At 48.3% G+C, this 19,914-nt stretch overlaps 1 protein-coding gene across 3 annotated transcripts; it reads left to right on the forward strand.

Moving 5' to 3' along the window:
- The first annotated feature begins 3,377 nt into the window (after positions 1-3,377).
- Positions 3,378-10,482, forward strand: LOC136493026 (probable receptor-like protein kinase At1g49730). Of its 3 annotated transcripts, XR_010768284.1 has the most exons (11): positions 3,513-3,918; positions 5,088-5,636; positions 6,374-6,649; positions 7,348-7,609; positions 7,679-7,731; positions 7,817-7,884; positions 8,079-8,168; positions 8,240-8,330; positions 8,989-9,648; positions 9,974-10,136; positions 10,414-10,482. XR_010768284.1 is itself a non-coding variant. In XM_066489054.1 (9 exons), exons 1-9 carry the CDS (start codon positions 3,444-3,446, stop codon positions 9,555-9,557), a joined length of 2,007 nt encoding a protein of 668 aa, XP_066345151.1. In that variant the 5' UTR covers positions 3,378-3,443; the 3' UTR covers positions 9,558-9,768. The 3 variants fall into 3 exon arrangements, 2 of the variants coding, with proteins under 2 accessions (XP_066345151.1, XP_066345150.1); XM_066489054.1 differs by lacking the exons at positions 3,513-3,918; positions 9,974-10,136; positions 10,414-10,482 and adding an exon at positions 3,378-3,492 and having other exon boundaries at positions 8,989-9,768; XM_066489053.1 differs by lacking the exons at positions 9,974-10,136; positions 10,414-10,482 and having other exon boundaries at positions 8,989-9,768.
- The last annotated feature ends 9,432 nt before the right edge of the window (positions 10,483-19,914 follow it).

Below are 19,914 nucleotides of genomic sequence, written 5' to 3' on the forward strand. Positions count from 1 at the left end.
ATGGCGATCATCAAGACTAACAAGCACGAACTCTCACTTGACCACGACAAACCTAATGAGAAGGTGGATGCACACTTTACTACTCTTGATCTTCACTAATGAGGGCTCTCTTTGGGATTATCAAATCTTAATCACCTCACTAGGATCTTGCTCTTCTTGGCACTCTCTAAGGTGTTTCTCAGCTATTGGAATGAGCAAAAGTACCCCCACACACGAGCGGAGGTTGTATTTATAATACCGGCTGAAAAATGAACCGTTATGTGCCTCTGCGGGGTGACCGGACACTCCGGTCATGTTGACCGGATGCTCTGGTCAGTATACCCCGAGCTCCAGTGGTTAAGAGTTGACCGGACGCTGGTAGCGTCCGATCAACACTGATCGGACGCGTCTGGTCATGTTTTCCCTTCACTGGAACCTTACTGATGTCGACCGGACGCTGGACCTCCAGAGTTCAGTCACTTGCTGAGCAGCATCCGGTCAGTAATCGAAACCTAATCAGCGTTCGGTCAACATTAACCGGACGCGTCCGATCAGGATTCTCCATCTCTGAGACCTTACTGGAGTCGACCGGACGCTGGCCCTCAGCGTCCAGTGACATGACCTCGCAACGTCCAGTCACTTCTAGACACTTTCACCTTGGTCAAATGAACTGACCGGACTCTGAGCCAGCGTCCGGTCACACCGAAGCCAGCGTCCGATCAGTATTTGACCATCCATTCACTTCCAACTCTCGAACATATGTGAATGAAGTTTGCTCCAATAGATCAAAGGGTTGTTGTGGAGCTACTTAGTGCTAGTTTTAACAAGTGTGCACCACACCTAACTCATTAGTCTCACCTAGGTCAAGCTACCTGTTCATACCCCCTTAATAGTACGGCCAAAGAAAAAACAAAGTCCTAAACTACTCTAAGTGTCTCTCCAACTCCAATCGACACTTAGAACTAGTCCATCCTTAACCTTGTCGTCTATCCTTTAAAAATCGAAACGATTTCCATCGTAGGGGCATGACAACCTTGACTGCACAATCGATCTCCATTATCGTGACCTAACTTAATTGTTTCTGCAAAACACACGTTAGTCACAGTAATCATGTATTGTCATTAATCACCGAAACCCAAATAGGGGCCTAGATGCTTTCAATTAACACAACTAGGGAATACATAGTAAAAAAAGGGAGATGAACGAAGAGATAAAAAGAAGAAGAGAGGTTCACGCTCACGCATGAGAAGGCAGTGGAGGATGGAAAAAGAGAGAAGAAAAATACAGGAAGAAGATAGTTTTAAATTTTTGCACCGATAGAAAATATTAATACTGAAATAAGTACACATGCAAGGACTAAGAGAAACACATGGCTAGCAAATGTTCCAATATAAAGTACGCATTCTTGTTGTACTCCCTACCATGCGACCTTGTCCAATTGCACGAACCAACAGCCTATTCGCTTGCTCGTAAACGATCGTAAATTTTCAACCGGGAACAATGTTTTTCTCTCACACCAAACCAGCCAGCAGTAAATAATCCACGATACGATATGGCCTCCCGAACAGGCTGCAAATGTTCAAATTACGACGGTTGCGAAGTCGAAGTGGATTATGTTGGTAGTTAACCAGTGGTTCCTAGCAGAGCGGCGGCCGGCCGCCGCCATGTCATTGACTCATTGTTAATTGTGTGCTCCACCGTTCAAATGAGCTGTGAGTTATTAGCATAATATATATTGACCATCATAATCGTTTAGTACTCCTACGTTCGTTGCACACGCATCGCCTTGTTTGTTTGGCATAAAAGAAGGACGCACTTGTACATGCCAAGTCATGGCTCATGAGAGTGGTTGGTTGAAGGCAAAGAAACAAACTGGTCTGTTCGTTGGTTGGTTTCTGGGCTGAAAAGCTCGGCTGATGCTGATTGTTGTGAGAAAAAAAAATACTATTGACCGATTGATAAGCTCTGGCCGAAACAATCAATGAAAGACCGGAGAATAGGAATGTATTCCAGCTGGGTTGTGTATATATATACACACATTGACTGCTCAGCCGCGGAATTGTGTTGGTTGAATGTGGACGCATGTGTGACCCAACAACTCCATAACTTGATATATATACTAGTAGTAAACTGAAACTAAACAAAAAATACATGCAGTTTGCAGGCATGTGTGTTTATGGACGTTGGGTTGACTGTTGAGGATAGTCAAAAGGAAACATGCAAGCAAGCAGCTAGCTGGGTGTGGTATTGGACAACTAGTTTTGGATTTGGGCAAGAGCCTGCGGCCAGAGAAAGCTGGTGCGTGGTTCTTCCGTGGCGGAGCGGATGTAGACAGAAGCAAGCAGATCCCAGCTCTCGTAACGCACCTTTCTAGGCTCTTTTGGGCGTCTGGCTGTACGTATGCAGATGCAGTGTAGCGCTGCGGCCCCCAAGAACCAAGAGGAACTTCTCATGTCAAGAGAGCAACAACGGCGTGGCGACAAGGAGCTGGCTGCGCTCGGGTCCGTCGTCTGCGTGTGCTGTTTCTGTCAAATGCCATGCAGTGCTCTCTTGCGGTTGCGGCCCGGGCAGCAGCCTAGTTTATGTTTATGATTTATGAAGCCGGCCTGTGTATACGTTCAGCGTTGACATTTGCACTTCCGTGGTCCGAATGCTTCTGCTGCTGGGATTCGGACGGCTTACATAGTATATAGGATACAATATCAGCAATGAGTTGCCTGACAGAATGTCTGGAGTGATAAACTAGCCAACTAGGCTGCCCAGCATATATGTATGAGCAGAGTTATCGCTGCGCCTGAATGCCTGATGGAATGAGGGTGGAATGAGAGTTATCGCTGCGCCTGAATGCCTGATGGAATGAGAGTTATGGCTGCGCGAGAAGCCAAATAGTCAAGGAGATTTTTTTTTTTTGGAGGGAAAATAGTGAAGGAGATGAAGAGGCACGTTGCGGACGGAACAGAATTACAGAATACGACTACTCGTAGCCTCAGCTTCCTCCTAATTGGGCTGCTGGCTTGCTTCTATCATGGGCTCCAAATGGTACTTGGAACTAAGGGGGGCCAGAGCCTATAATTGTGCTAATAGATCCATGTATTTAAGTACATGATAGGGAATTAGCAAGCTCCCCCCCAACAGGAAAACATGCCTCCTCATTCCTCAGCCCATACCGGATTGCGACACAGCGCATGTCCCCAGTGAGGCCACGGCTTGTGGCCTGTGGGCGCGACCGTACGTACGCGCGGTAGCTTTTCCGCACCAACAAACGCGAGCCGATCATCGCCACCGCCGAACTGAACGACGACGAAGCCCGTGGCCCGGTCCCGGGTACATTCTGGCAGTGGCCCCGAGCACCCCTCCTAGTGGCTAGTCCAACACTCCAATCCGTAGCCCGTCAGCGCCTTGACGAGACGAGACCGCCCGTCCCCGTCACGAGATGCCCCCAGCGGCGTCGCGACGGCGGGGCGATGGCCGAAATCCTCGAGCGCGGCGCCGCGCGCGGCTGCTGCTGGCACTGTATGTATCACTGCTGCTGTGCGAGACCCATTTCATTTACCCACTGCGCGCCCGTGAGCCCAACCCAACCACGGCTGCTCCCTAGATGAAAAGGGGGCCTGGCCTGCCTGCGCCCGGCACGGCAAAGCGAAAAAGCGCCGGCGAGCAAAAGAGAGAGCGAGCGGGGGAATCGGGTTGGCGTCGAGTGGTCAGCCTGGCATCCCTCCCCGACCGAGCCAGACGGACTCTTTTTTTTCCTCCTCACCCGCACTGCCACTGACTGCACGCTCTCCGACTCGGCGACTCCACTTTGCCACTCCCGAGGTCGGCGGTCCCCGACCCCGCCTCCTTCGGCGGGCTCGATGCGGCGGCGCCTCGCTCCGGCGCTGCTCCTCGCCGCCGCGCTGCTGCTGGCGGCGCGCCGGGGCCCAGCGGTGATCGCGGCAGGTAAGCGCCCGCCGATGCCACTCGGCCCGCCGCCGGGTTCCCCTTCCCTCCTCCCTTCGCCGCTCCTATATAGGAGTATTCGCCAGCTGTCGCGCGCGCTTCTCACCGGTGATCGCTGTCGCTGGGTTCTGGAGCCTGATAGGGTGGGTGCCGTGGGGGTGGCGGCGGGGACTGTGCTCGCGGGTGGAATCGGAAGCTCCCTTCCCTCAACCACAACCAGTGCTTCCATTCTGTTCTGCTCTTTGCTTCCCAACCTTGGTGGTGATTCGTTGAGTTGATGAAACCTTTTTCCCCCCCTTTTTGCTGGAGATTTTCTGGTGACGATTCTGCGTTTCGTCCAGATTAGTTCTCGTTCCCAGAGCTGCATTTTGATGAGTAGTATGTTATTATAATTTTTTTCTTCCTCCTGAGGGACTGTGAGGGTTTGAGACGTGGTCAGTCACCTCGCTGGGGAGTGGGGGATAATAATGCCAGAAGTTGTTCGCGGCCGCCGCATGTGTCGTCTGCTAGCGCTTGGAGACGGAGTCCTCGCGCCATCAATTCGCTTACCTAATGGGGTTGCTGTACTGTGCCGGGTTAAACAGTTACCGGCCTTCGTGCCTCTCTCGGCTTGCTTTTGTAGCCGTTGGATTTTGCTCTCCGCAGAACCCCCGTCCTGTCATTTGGCGTTACTGATGCACTAATTTGTTTTGACTTCACCTTCACCTGATGTTTTCACGTGGGCTGTTCAGACTTGTCACTTGTGCTCTACAATACCGCTGAATATCTTGAATGGTAGTCATATACGCTTATCCGTAGGTACCCCACATTCTGAATACCTGGTATAGCACGTCCCATAGTCTGATGAAATCGGGGGATCGGATTTGGAATTTATTGCATGTTCTGTTGGGCACGCAAGATGTATATACCTTGTACTGGTCCTGAGGATCTGAGGCATTCACTTCAGTTTCTGTTTTCTAAGATGCAATTCGTGTCATCAACAGAAAGAGCCAGCTGCACGGCTTCATTGCAGATTTTGTTCTTTCTGTGCAATATCTTCCCCAGTTTCAGTAAAGATGTGGAGTGTTACGATGATCTTCAAAAGTTATCTATTATTTTTTTCTGTTTTCTTGTATCTATACATTTGCAGCACCAACCATTATTCAATAAATCATTTTTCATTCATGCAGGTTGTCCCTTGGATTTGAGTTGGCCCAACTACGGACTGATAGCTTCAGTGTGCTCGGACCAAAATGGACACTCAAAGTGTTGCCGCTACATCAATGCTGTTCTTGCGGTCTCATCTGCCATGTATGCAAACACAACAGACACTCTTGGGGTTCCAGCTCAATTTTCTGATGCCTGCATTGCCAATATCTCTGATACATTGGTGTCGAAGGGGATACTGCCCACTGCCGCTTCGTTTTGTGGCCTTGGGATCAAAATTCAAGTGTCCTATCAGTGTGTTGGGATGACCACCATCCATGAGATGTTGCAGTCTCCGAATTTCAGCGATGTCACAAGAAGCTGTGCAACTACACTTTCGGATGATATCACTTGCAAGAGGTGCTTAAACTCTGGTCTGTCGTACCTCCGCCATCTTGTTGGGGAACAAGATAATGTCACGTTGAATACCTGCCGTGATGCTGCTTTTGTTGCATTTGTGAGTCAAGGGAATATATCTACCGTTGATACGGCTGGTTGCTTTTTTAGCGTTCAGGGGCTTAGTGCTCTTCAAGGTTTGGATATTTGATAAATCAATTTGCCTTCCTTTTCTGTAGAATGGCTAGTGTCATGTCGGAAAAAAAAATCTTTTAGATTCTGTTATCTTAGCCATATTACCTTTTCTCTCTCCTTTTTTTTTTTTGATATTTATGACTTCTCTTTCAGTTAAGTGGATCACATAATGTAACCTTAACACAAAAGCCCGGCACCTCACAGAATCATTTCCTAGTTTTTTCCCCATCGCTTGATGCTTGCACAGATACAAAATGATTGCTGTGGATATTTCTTCTGGTTCAAACAAGCTTAAACTACCAAATGATCGCTCTGAATTCTGTGAAGCAAGTTTACCCATGATAGTTTCCTGTATAAATATTCAACAATAGGTATCCATCTTAATCTAAATATTCATAATAAGCGTATATTAGTATGAATGTTACATTTAGCTCTTATTGTAATATAGTTAAGCACGAGCATGCTGCTTTTTTTTTAATCTTTGCATACATTTTCATATTTAAAAAAATCTATTTCCATATATTGGTTGGTAAGATGAAACTATTGCTTTACAACTGCTTTTGTTATGCAAAACTGTAGCTGTATTTCTTATACCTATTGATTTGCTTCTCTAACGATTTAGGTACTTATGTGTATTAAAGTGTGTTCTCCCAAAAGTATTTGTTTGTTGTGGTTCTGTAGTCTGTACCTTGACCTTGTCCAATATGTTGAACTTCTCATCGTTGAATATATAATGCAGCGAATATCTCTGGACCGGCTCCAGCTGGACTTGCCGTGCCAGATATTTCTCCTAGTCCACTTACGGTGCAAGTTCCTGTAGTGCCACCCAAGCATCATCACAGTTACAAGCTTGTTCTATTCCCAGCAATTGGAGCTTTGGTTACTGGAGTAGCAATTCTACTAATGATAGTACTGATTTTCCTAATCCGTAGAAAGAATAGAGAACTCAAAAAGTTGGAAGGAAATAACCCTCTGGATGCATGGAGTTTTTCCTGTGTCAAGAAGGGCCAAGAAGGTAAGGATTTCCTGACTTTTTATTGTGATATTGTAATTCTTTCATGAACCTCTGCTCATTTGGATGTCCAACTGTCTTGGATAATTTAACGAGGTTATATGGCATATGATACAAGTGCTGGATACTAGCATACTACCATTTCTTTGTGGCTTGATTTTAGATGACGCAGAATTCATTTATGGCTAAGGCAAACATGAGGGCCTAGAACAAGTTAATATGTTTGGCTTCTTCCATGCTGTTCAAATTTTAAAAAAATCTACCATGTGCACAGTAAATGTCAATATCTCAAGTTGGTATACATGGTGTCCCTTTTGTACTCATTATCTTAAATATAAAAAAAACACCTATGAGGAACTAGGTGATTTCTAATTTAAAAGTAAATTGACACCCAAATTCAAGACAAAGAGAACTGAACTTGGATGGGGGTGTACAGACTCCCATAAGCTGAGCTAGGCTCAGTTCCTTTCAGTCATTATCATGAAGCTATCAATAATATGGATAATAATGATGTGGTCTGGATTTTTCTTGCCACAGTGCATTGTACTAAATACTATGATGGACTTCCTGTAATTTACTCAAAACCTTATCCTTTCAAAATAGGATAGATTGATGTCACAGGCTTTATCTTCAAATCACTTAATAATCAGAATCAGTTCAAGAACCATTTCAATTTATTTGCCTAACAGAATTTTTTGCAGGCAATTCCACCATTTTTGGCAGATTTAGTTACAAAGAAATGAAGAAAGCAACAAGGAACTTCAGCACAGTGTTAGGAGGAGGTGAAAATGGTACAGTATTCAGAGGACAACTGAATGATGGATCTGTGGTTGCTATCAGACGCGTTGATTGTTCACCAAAACAAAGTCAACATGAATTTTGTAAAGAAATGGAATTTCTTGGGCGATTGCATCATCGGCATCTTGTTGGACTAAAAGGCTTTTGTTCAACAAGATTTGAGAGGTTATTATCTGTCATACTTAAATTCAGATATCCACCGATTTATGGTTCTTACAGTGTTTTGTAATCCAGGTTTCAGGTGTATGAATACATGGAAAATGGAAGCCTTCAAGATCACCTACATTGTAATATGTCATGTTTCGTTCTCATTCTTCTGATGATGCATCATTTGTTGAATTTGTATGCTAAAAAGCATTTTGCTCTTTGCAGCGCCGAGTAAACACCTGCTACCATGGAAAAATAGGGTCCAAATTGCCATCGATGTTGCTAATGCTTTGGTGAGTTTCCAGGAAATCTGTGATTGTTTCGTTCTTTCTGCAGAAGTCAGTGATCATGATTAGCAAGACTTAATAGTTGTTTCTTATAATTTTGTCAATGCGCGCGAAGGCTAAATCAATCTTTACCGTATTCCCTGTCGTGACTAAATATATTTCAAATTTTATGTTTAACTTTTTATGATGTTTGGTTGCAGGAGTACCTTCATTTTTATTGTGATCCTCCACTATACCATGGAGACGTTAAGCCTAGCAATGTCTTCTTGGACAAGAATTACCTTGCAAAGGTAATTCATACAGAACTTTGTCACAATTTACAATCCTATTCTGCACATCCCAACCGTTTGCATTTTGACAGCTTGCTGGTTGTGGTCTTGCGCACCACTCTAGTAGTGGCAATACAACTCCCAGTCGCACCCCAGTAAATGTCAAGATCCAAGCAACTCCTGGTAAGGCTCTCTTGTTTTCTAAATTGGTGCCTTTTGTTCTGTCAGTTTTTAGATGAAGGATGCTATATTTTGAATGAAATAAGGTTCCGACCTCTGCATCTGACTGTTAAGCTGAAGCACTCAGCCATTATAAATAAATATATATACATAAGAATGGTAAGAAATGCGAAAGAATAGAAACTTAGTGCGCACGCGTCACCATGTCAAACCTAGTAGCCTGTTCGGGAGGCCGTATCGTATCGTGGATTATTTACTGCTGGCTGGTTTGGTGTGAGAGAAAAACACTGTTCCTGGCTGGAAATTTACGATCGTTTACGAGCAAGCGAACAGGCTAAACCCACCTGACACTCCTAAACTCCTTTTTTTTTTTTGCGAATGCACACCAAATATTGGAAAGCTAGCTATTGTTGCACTGCAACCTGTGATCTCTCACCACTGAGAGGAACAGAACTTCTTGGAGCTGTCATCATTTAAGATGAGGGAATGGTCTCTGGATTTTTCATGTCATTTGTGATTTTTTAATCCCACAATTTAATTTCACCAGTACTGTACTCTGTACTAGTATCTTTTTTTACGCAACTCTGTACTAGTATCTTTTTTTACGCAACTCTGTACTATTATCTCAGTAGTAATGTATATAGCCAAAATCTTTGAGCAGGCTACGTAGGCCCTGAGTACATGGTGACCCAGGAGGTGACCACGAAGAGCGACGTGTACAGCTACGGCGTGCTGTTGCTGGAGCTGGTGACGGGGAAGCCGGTGATCCAGGACAGCAAGAGCCTCGTGGAGTGGTCCCGCGAGCTCATCGGCACGGACTACCGGCTCCACGAGCTGGTCGACCCGTCGGTGGCGGACGCGTTCGACCTGGACGAGCTGCAGGTGGTGGCGGACGTGATCCACTGGTGCACGCACCGGGACGGCGCGGCGCGGCCGTCCATGAAGCAGGTGCTCCGCATCCTGTACGAGCGGCTGGACCCGCTGTCCGGCCGGTTCGCGCGCGCCGCGGAGGGCGAGGAGGGGTACTACTACTGCCACGGCGGCGGGCGGGTGAAGGGGAAGCAGGCAGGCGGCGACTTGACCCAGTTCAGCGGCGACGCGGCGCGGTCGTGGCTGCCGTCGTCGAGCAGCACGTCCAGGTCGCACTGCAGCCGCAGCGTGCTGCTGGAGTGCAACTCGCCCGAGCCGGAGTCGTCCCCGGCCCACGGCCACGCCGCGTTCCTGGCCTGATAAATACCGGCCCGTCACCGTGTTGCGTCCGTTTTTTTGGTCTGCACTGCACTGCACCCACCGGCCACCCGTTGCGTCGACAGTTCTGCAGGTCTGGCTGATGCGGTGCCAGCTGCCATTTTTTTAGGAGACTTCGTGGTTTGGCTCTTGTTTAGTTCCCAACTAAAATTTTACACCCTGTCAGACACATACCTGGAGCATTAAATATAGATTAAAAAATAACTAATTATATAGTTTGTGACTAATTTGTGAATCTTTTAAGCCTAATTAGTCTATAATTTGACAATAAAGTGCTATAATAAAGATGTGTTAATGAATGGATTAATTAGATTTAATAAATGTCTTATGGTTTAATAACGGATTTTTGTAAAAAAAAAAATTATTAACGTCGGATGTGACACCCTGTTATTTTACAGGCCGGATCTAAACAGGTAGAGATCGATCCGTGCACCGTTCATGGTGGTCGGTGATGAGTGATGAGTGACGACTGACGGATCCTGCTACGAGATCGGGAGGGCCTGTGGGAGCCCCTGCATGGCTGCATCGCATGAGAGTCGTGGAGCCAGAGGCAGCACAACTGTGCAAGGGCCTGTTTAGTTACCCCAAATTCCAAACTTTGGCACTATGCAAAAAGAAGATTCCCCGTCACATCAAACTTGCGGTACATGTATGGAGTATTAAATGGTGATGAAATCAAAAACTAATTGCACAGTTTGGTTGTACTTTGCGAGACGAACGTTTTGAGTCTAATTAGTCAACGTTTGGACAATTATTACCAAATACAAACAAAATGCTACAGTAGTCACTGTGGCTACAGTAATTATGGCGGCGCCGAATTTGGCCCGAACTAAACGAGGCGCAAGAGAGCTGCCACGCGTGAGAGTGACTGACTGCTGTCTTTCGGTTCGCTTCCCTAGGTGGTTGTTTTTCATTGATCACTGCATTGATGTGCTTCGGGAACATGGCTACGCATTCAAAGTCGTGACACAGATTTCACTGATACTCCTACTCCAAGTGTTCCGTACTGCTCTGTTTTGAGAGCGTGGTGGCGAGGTGGGTTCTCGGAGAGGCCTGCCCAAGTTTCCTGCGAGATATTTTTTGGCTGCTGCTCCGATTCCCTTTAGAGCATCTCCTAGAGTATGTTTGGCTTTTGCTTTGCTAATGTTTTCACGATTTCACCTGCTTGCTCGTGGGGCCCATTATGGGTGTATGCCAAGTGGGTCCTGGGAACTCTGCATTTTTTGAGAAAAGATTCCCAAATATGCCTCTGCTTTCCTTTATGGTGCTCTCTATGTTTTTTTTAACTGTCCGTCCTTGCTTTTCGAGAAGTCAACTATATTCAACTTGAACCAAATTTATAAAAGTATTAATATTTATGATACATAATTAGTATCATTAGATAGATTGCTAAATCTATTTTCATAATAAACTTATTTAGAAATATAAATGTTGTTAATATTTTTTATAAACCTAGTCAAACTTAAAAAAATTTGACCATCCCAAATGCCATAGCAACATTTAAAAAGGGACAGATGGAGTATGCCTAGGGATGGCATCGGGGCGGATTTCGGATTGGGTGGAGTCTCTGTGTACCCGAACCCGAAATTGAAACCCAAAACCGCACCAAACACCAATTCGGATGATAATCCGTCCCCAAAACCGAACCCGCGGATATCCGAAACCTGAATGGATACTCGAAACCCACTTTGTATGGCGACATAGCAAGAGAAATAAGGACTTTTTATAAACATATGCATGATATATATACACATATTCATATGTATAAACAAGAGGCAACAAATAATAAATATTTTCATGAGTCAACTTAGAATAAATTTAATAATATAAGTAAACAAGTTATTATTAGCATATTATAAAACATGAGTTTTAATTCTAAATGATTTATTTCGGATATCCATTTGATATCCACGGGTGGAAAACCAAACCCGAAACCGAACCCGATTGGTTTTAGGGCCCCGAACCCGAAAACCGTGGGTGAAAAATCATCCTCGAACCCTGAACCCGCAAGACCCTAAAACCCGCGGATATCTGACCCGAAACCGCCGTGTTGCCATCCTTGAGTATGCCTCTGCTTCCCCATCGTCACAGGCATCCCTAACGTGATACTCCATGAGGATGAGGTTCGACACCCTGCTTGCCATGCCGCCATTGTAGCTTCGAAGGGTTCGGTCATTCTCATCCCCTCCCCTAACTCCGTTCACTTCCCCACGCTTGCCGCCATGTCCTTCGGCATGGTCCTCACTACCACCAACCCGCTCACATACGCCGCCGAGATTGCTAAGCAGGTCACCGTCACGCACTCTGTCGTCGCCTTCACCACAGATTGGGTCCTAACCACAGACAACCTCCTTCCCAAGCTCTAGTGCAGTGGTGGTAGCCTCCGCATCATGCTCCTCGAGCTAGACCGCCTCCTCTCTGACCCTAGGGGGAGATCTCTGCCATGAGAGAGAATCATGAGAACGATGACCTTGTTAGTGGGCGCTACATTGCGGGTGCAGGATGTTGCATTGTGGCTGCAAGTTGAGGGCCTAGTGTACGCTACATTCATGGATGCAATCCGATTTGGTCAAATAGGTGGATGCATGCTTTGAGAAAAGTGCTATCATGCATAAGGGATATGCAGGGAACTAAACGACTGGGCTTGTGCACTACGGCGTCGTGGATAAGGAGATATACATGCATCTAGACCTATAAGTTTGTTGAGCTCCTTTTTGAAGAATGGATCCAAATAGGTAGCTCTAAAGATCAACAATCAGTAAGAATTATGGTTCTATAAGTCGCTTGTGCTGATTTGTACTGACTAATTTGTTAGGAGAGAAAAATATTGTGCCATGACTAATAAAACTGGCTTATAAGCCGGCTTATAATGGCAGCCGAACAGAACCATAAGACCGTCTCTAACAAGGAACTCATATGGGCATCTAAACCCAAAATGGATAGTAAGAGAACCAAAATCAGCCTCCAACAGGGTACCTATACGGGAGACCTATTTTGGGTTACCTGAGAGGCACAACCTAAATATGGACATTGTAACACCCCGGTGTTATGCCAGCATTTAGGCACTGCAAATCATGCATATCATGCATCATCAAGCATCATAATCATACATGCCTAATCATGTAAATAATAACTGAAACACTGCTTCGAAACATACGAAACATGCTTGTGAAACATGAATGTTGCATACACTTGTTTGGAGTTGTTTTTGCCCTAGTTATGCTTGCTAGGTTAGCAAAAAAAACATGTTTGACTATGATTGTAAATCATCTAGAATTATTTAGCATAATTTTTGGAGCAAAGTTTGTATTCAAATTATTGCAAAATTTTGCTTTAAAAATAATTCTCCAAAAATTAGGGTTTTGAGTTAAAATTGACTTTAATTTTATAATTCAAAATCTAGCAAGAATTGGACTTTGGTCATAAAAGCAAAGTTGTAGAGAATTAAATTCTAAGCAACTTTCTTTTTTGGGACATTTTCAAAAGATATCATTTTCTTGCTCAAAATGATATTTGAAAACTGGTATTTGAAAATTTCTTGAAAACATAACTTGAAAAAGGCTTTTCTCCTTTCACGGGTCGCCGCCTCGCTTCTCGGCCCACGGCCGAAGCCGGCTCGGCCTGCAGCAGCGCCCGCCTCCCGCGCCAGCTCACCTCGCCTCGGCCTGCCCAACGCCGCGCCGCGCCCGTTCCCGCTCGTCGTTCCGACCAGCGCCAGAGCACGCCCGCCGCGTGGCGGCCATGCGCCGGCAACGCCCGTCGCGCGTCGCAGCTGGTCTGCCTCCTCTCCCACGTGCCCGCCTACATCTACCGAAGCCGCTGCTCTCGCCACTCCATTCTCCCGCGCTGCCTCTCTGCTCCGCCCGCACGCGCTCCGTTTTCTCGCCACCGTAGCCCCGCTGGTCGAATTCGCCGTCGGTGCTCCACCACGGCCAGCAATCAAGCGCCAGTAGCTCCGCCTCGCTCTCCGGCACCTGGTGCTCGCGGTTGTGACGCTTTTGAGCCAAGGTAGATCCATTTTGCAAGCTTCGCTGTCGTTGGCCATGGCGTCGCCGTGCTCGGCCGCCGTGGAAGGCATCCTTCCTCTCCTCCTCCACCCTTCCTAGTTGCCTGCTCGGGTTCGCCACCTCCTTGCGAACCCCGTGCGCTCACCCATTTGCCCTGACCCGGCCGGCAACGACCGTCGGCCCGCTGGCCGAGCCGCGCCGCCGTGGCATCTCGACGCCGGCGTGACCCCCTTCGCCTCGGCCGAGCTAGGCCAAGTGGCCGTGGGCCGAAGCCCCGAGCCAGGCCGCCTCTCCCCTTCGCTCGGTCTGAGCGGGCCAAGTATGGCCGTGGGCCAGATGGTTCCTGAAAGGATCAAGATGCCCAAGAGGGGGGTGAATTGGGCTAATTCTAAATTTTCTTGCAATAATCAAATCCTACGGATAGCCCAATTAACCCCTTGTGCCTAGAAAAGTGTTTATATCAAACTAATGCACAACAACCTCTCAACCTAAGTTCCAAACTTACTCTAGCAAGCAATTCTTATGGAAGTAAAAACAAGTATTGAATTGCTCAAAGTAAATGCTCAAAGTAAGTGCTCAAAGTAAATAGAGAGAGAAAGGAACGCGGCGATGTTTTGCCGAGGTATCGGAGAGTCGCCACTCCCCACTAGTCCTCGTTGGAGCACCCGCGCAAGGGTGTAGCTCCCCCTTGATCCACGCAAGGATCAAGTGCTCTCTACGGGTTGATTCTTCGACACTCCGTCGCGGCGAATCACCCAAAGCCGCTCATAACTTGAGTTGGTCACCCACAAGCTCCGCCGGGTGAACACCAAACTCCCAATCACCACCAAGCCGTCTAGGTGATGGCGATCACCAAGAGTAACAAGCACGAACTCTCACTTGACCACGCGAAGCCTAATGAGAAGATGGATGCACACTTCGCTACTCTTGATTTGCTAGTGAGGCTACTCTCTTGGATTCTCAAATCACAAACACCTCACTAGGACCTTGCTCTTCTTGGCACTCACAAACGTGTTTCTCAGCTGTTGGAATGAGCAAAAGATACTCCACTCACGAGTGGAGCTTCTATTTATAAGCCAGCCTGAAAGCCTTAACGAACCGTTATGAGCCTCGGCGGGATGACCGGACGCTCCGGTCGTGATGACCGGACGCTCCGGTCAGGTTCAACCCGTGAAACCAGTTTCAAGTGATGACCGGACGCTGTCAGGGTCCGTCAGTACCGACCGGACGCGTCCGGTCGCTCTTGGATGCTTACTGTAAACGACCGGACCGCTGGATACACAGGGTCCGGTCACCCTGACCGGACACGTCCGGTCACTCTTTCCCAAGTCTGGACCCTTACTGGAGTCGACCGGACGCTGGCCCTCAGCAGTCCAGTCACATGACCTCCCAGCGTCCGGTTACACCAGACTTGATCTTCACGGTCAAATGAACTGACCGGACCCTGCGGCCAGCGTCCGGTCGCACCGGAGCCAGCGTCCGGTCAGTGTTTGACCCTCCATTCACTTCCAACTTCCGAACATATGTGAATGAAGTTTGCTCCAAAAGATCTTAGGCATTCATAGGAGCTACCTAGAGCTAGTTTTAACAAGTGTGCACCACACCTAACTCACTAGACTCAACTAGGTCAAGCTACCCGTTCATACCCCCCTTCATAGTACGGCCAAAGGAAAAAACAAAGTCCTAAACTACTCTAAGTGTCTCTCCAACTCCAATCGACACTTAGAACTAGTTATCCTTAACCTTGTCGTCCAACCTTTGAAAACCGAAACGATTTCCATCGTAGGGGCATGACAACCTCGATTGCCCAATCGATCTCCATTACCATGACCTAACTTAATTGTTTCTGCAAAACACACGTTAGTCATAGTAATCTTGTATTGACATTAATCACCGAAATCCAATTAGGGGCCTAGATGCTTTCAATCTCCCCCTTTTTGGTGATTGATGACAATACCACCTCAAGTATGTTATGGAGTGAGGTTTTTGACGGACTTGGTTCATATAAGCTTTTATCAATGAGAACAAAAGAGTTAGTCACGCTTATATGACCCAAGCCAACACAATGTACTCAAAGAATATGAATTAAGCATGAGTACTAATAACAAAGCTCATTTGCTTCGAAGTATAAACGCGAAAGCAAAAGCAAATGAGCATTCCACAAATGATATGACATATAGATAAAGCAAAGTAGAAATCACACATGTCAAATATCACAATCACATAGATAGCACTATCACATATATATAATAGTATGCATGAAAGTAAACACACGAATGCATAAGTAATAGTGTATCACACAAATAAAACTCCAAATGTATATAATAAGCTAATACTAGATAACTAGCTCCCCCTGAAACTCGCTCCCCCTAAGTCTACATACTCAAACCCTCTCCCCCTTTGGCGTCAAACACCAAAACCTAAGGGTCGGTCGGCGGGGCTGCAGCGGACGAGTCGGGCGCTGAAGTACGTGGAGCAAGATGGAACTGGGCGCCATCATCATCTGACCCTGAGCTCTGAACTGACTGACCCTCTGAAGCAGGAAGTGTCGCTGAAGCGGTCTGGGTCTGAGCTGGGGCTGGTGCTGCCTGTGAAGCTGCAAGTATGTCTGTCGTAGGATCTGACGAGGCGACAGACTGAGGGGAGCCTCTGAGTAGTCATGATAGCTGGAGCTGCTGTAGACTGGACCGGCAGTATGCATGTGAGGCGGAGTAGGCATGCCAGTCAACTCGCTGAAAGATGCTCCAAGACTCCTGGAGACGGACGACTCAGGCACGAATAGTGAGGAAGTCTGCTCTGGTGAGAAACCCGTGTGATAAGGAGTGAACTGCGGGGCTACACCAGGTGAGGCTAACCACTGGGACACCTGTACAGGAGGTGACGGAAACTGAGCTGGAGGCTGTCCCTGACTCTGAAGCCCGATGGGCTGTACTGCTAGGAGTCGTCGAAGTGGTAGGAGGCTGTGCAAGCTGGGGCGAAGTCTGTGGCAGTGGGATCCCAATGGCTGTCACTACATGCTGCATGAATCCCATGAGCTGCTGCTGCATAAGTAACTGCTGGTGCTGAAGGAGCTGCTGCTGCCGCTGAAACTTCGTCCTGACGAGCCTGAAACTGTGCGAAGTTTGTAGCTGTCTCCTGTGCCTGTCGTGTCTGATCCTGCTGCATCCGCTCAAGAATAGCAATGAGAGCGGGGTCTGTCTGTGGAGCAGGTGGAGCAGAACTGGAGCTACCTGCCTCTGCATCGTGTCTGCGTGGAGGCATCTGAGGTATAGGCTGGTAGTCGTCGTCGGAGCTGTCACTGTACTCACTCACCTCCTGCTGTGCCTCTAGCTCCTCCTCCTCAGTGGCTGCAATCCCTCTGATGATCTCATCCTGCTGAGCTGCGGACTCTGGCACGTCGGGACGACGGCTAGGCTGTCTGGGTGCCGGAGGAGTGGCGTGTCTGATCCTCTGTGACAGGTTGTAAGCTGGGAACTCTGTAGTGGCACCTGTATACTCATCCATCATGCCAGGGGGCTTATCAATCACAACTCTGCGGATGAGGAACGTGATCCAGTGAGCATAGGGAAGCTGCCTGCGACCCTTGAATCCCTCAGCTATAGTATCCTCCATCTCTGAAAGAAGGAGGTCCCAGATGTCAAACACTGTCATCTGCATGATGGCATTGAGAAGCCAGAGCTGTAAGCGAGTCAGGCCCTCCCTGTATCCCAACCTGGGAAGCAGTGTCCTCCTGATGATGGCCTCTAGTATCCTCGCTGTAGGAGTCAAGTCACTAGGGTTCCTGCTCGACCCCTCACCAAAAGGCTCCTTGAAGCAATGCCGCACTAAATCTGTAGGGGGCACCTGCCCTCCATGAGGACGCCTGGGAGGCCCCTGCTGTCCATAGCATAACCTCATGCATCTTTACAGGCTGCTCCTGTAGTCTCAGTATCTCCCTGGCTCTGCCACTAGTCACTCTGTAGTCTTTGCCGTTGAAGGCAAAGTGAATGAATCTGTGATGAGGATCGATGTAGAGCGAGGCATAAAACTGACGAACCCAAGAAGGTACATATATCCCTGTCCGTCCAATCAGATCTGATAGTCCTGGCAAATATGACAAGTATTGCCGAATGCCCTCTCCGGCTGCTGCCACAATGGACTCTATCTGACAGACCCTTTGTGATCTGAACACTGCCCCACTGTTGAGATATGCATTGTAGAAATCCTCCTACAGTGGCGTGTAGAACCCCTCAGCTGCTCTCTCATCCCTCCTCGGAGGAAACCAAACCTTAAACTCAACAAACCGCAGCTGCTGAACCTGCCTGGCTGTAGTGGCCCTCAAGTCGAGGTGAACCACTGGAGGCGGACCCTGTGGTCTGGGCGGAGGGCGTGAACCCCTGCGCTGTGTAACTGGCCTCGGTGGAACTGCAGCACTGGTACGACTCGAAGCGGCGTAGCTGAGGTGCTGGCTTGGTCTCCTGACTCTCCTGAGTCTCCTTGGGCTGGCTGAGGCTCTGCTGGTGGGGGCTGCTGCTGTGCTGACGGACCCTCCTCAATGGCAACCCGTCGTCCTGCAAGCGTGGCAGTCCCAGCTGGACTACCGTGACGACGCTCAACCTCCTCAATTACAGCTCTGACTGCGGGTGAAACTGGCTAATCTGCAATGACAACTCCGCTGCGGGTACCACCTCTCTCGGCATGCTCTGCGGCCTTTGCAACAGCTACTGCTCTCGCTGTCTCTGCATCAAGGGTACTTGCGCTTCTTGGATGTCAACTGCTTGGTTGACTTGCCCTTAGATCCGGCTGGCTGGCGAGGTGGGGGCCTCCGATCATCCATCACCTGGGCCACCACCAACATTCTTGGTGCGAGCCATCTGAACTGACAAGATGGGGAACTGTCGCTTGATGAAGATCAACTGTCAAACTGCCGCTTTCGAGGCTTGGCCTCGAATCCTTACTCGCGAGCTTGGCTCCGAGTTAACTGCCAACTGCCAGACGAAACACAACGGAACCGACTCGCTGCACGATAGAATAGATGGATATACAAATAAATACCATATATCTAATAGATGCGAAATCCTAATAGAGAAAGCAATGTAGATGCGAACTTGAATCGAGTGGCTTTCTACCTGACGATCAGCGATCCGAGAAGAGATAAGATATCACGCGGGGGATCCTCGGAACCGGGCTAGGGTTAGGTCAAATGCCCTGAATGCAATGGGGAATCAGTGCATTTAGAATTGATCTAGGTCACAATTGGAGATCAAGATTGAAACGCAAAACTCGCCTTACCAAACAATGGGAGGATAGGGCAAGAGCACTTGGCGAAGATTTGTAGCCTTGGCAACGGTGGAACGACGAGCTTGGGCGCGAGGAGGCCGGCGAGGAGCTGAGCAGGCATGGTGGCGCGCGGGACGGCGGTGCTCCGAGATGAGCTGGCGCGGGGCTTGGTGGCGCGCTAGGCCGGGGCGCGAGGCTCGGCTGCGGGCTCGGGGAGGCTACGGCGGCGCGGCTAGGCAGGGGCACGGAGGCGCGGGCGCGAGGTGAGGCACGAGGAGGCGGCGGCGCAACCATGCGGCGGCTCGGGCTGCGGCGACGACTTGGGCGCGGGACACGGCGGCGCTGGTTAGGTCAGGGAAGAAAAACTCGAAGGCCCGTATAAATAATCCCCCAAACCGTGACAGAAAAGGAAACCGAAAAAGGGTCCTGAAGACGCGCGAAATCCACTGACCGGACTGCTCCGGTGGTAGCGACCGGACGCTACCACCCAGCGTCCGGTCGATTCCTAGAGAGGTCCAAATCCTCTGGAATCGGGACCGGACGCGTCCGGTGGTCCATGACCGGACGCAGGCAGGGTCCGGTCAGTACAACTTGGTCATCCTCCGATCGACCGGACGCTGAACCCTTTCTGACCGGACACACAGACGCAGCGTCCGGTCACTCCTTCAGTAGCAGTTCACCTCCTGTGAACTGACTGGACGCTGGACAGCAGCGTCCGGTGCAGCGTCCGGTGCACCTTTTCAAGCAAACCTTCAACCTTCCTTCGCGCTGCCTGTTCCCAATCAAGTCCCAACTTGAATAAGATCCAAATAAACACCAATTGGGACTGATGTGAGTGACCTCTCTCAAACCCTCATATTTTTCAAAGTATTTTGCCTTAGGCTATAATTCTTTTTAAGAAAATAGGCAACAAGAGGGCAAATGGAACAAAACGACAAAACAACATTCATGCATATGTAATACTTGTAAGTAAATCTAGTTGCTTGTCAAGTTTGATCCAAGGTTAAGCTTCTTCACACGCTTTTCGGCGGTTATCTTAACCATGTTAGACAAGCCCTATATGCATTGCCACA

The sequence above is a fragment of the Miscanthus floridulus genome, chromosome 11 (genome assembly GCF_019320115.1).
Source record: "Miscanthus floridulus cultivar M001 chromosome 11, ASM1932011v1, whole genome shotgun sequence".
Taxonomy (NCBI): domain Eukaryota; kingdom Viridiplantae; phylum Streptophyta; class Magnoliopsida; order Poales; family Poaceae; genus Miscanthus; species Miscanthus floridulus.

Coding starts and splice junctions, on each gene's coding strand:
- LOC136493026 (XM_066489053.1), top strand. CDS start 3,834: ATGCGGCGGCGCCTCGCTCCGGCGCTGCTCCTCGCCGCCGCGCTGCTG. Junction 3,919..5,087: donor CCCAGCGGTGATCGCGGCAG/GTAAGCGCCCGC, acceptor TCATTCATGCAG/GTTGTCCCTTGGATTTGAGT. Junction 8,169..8,239: donor ACAAGAATTACCTTGCAAAG/GTAATTCATACA, acceptor GCATTTTGACAG/CTTGCTGGTTGTGGTCTTGC.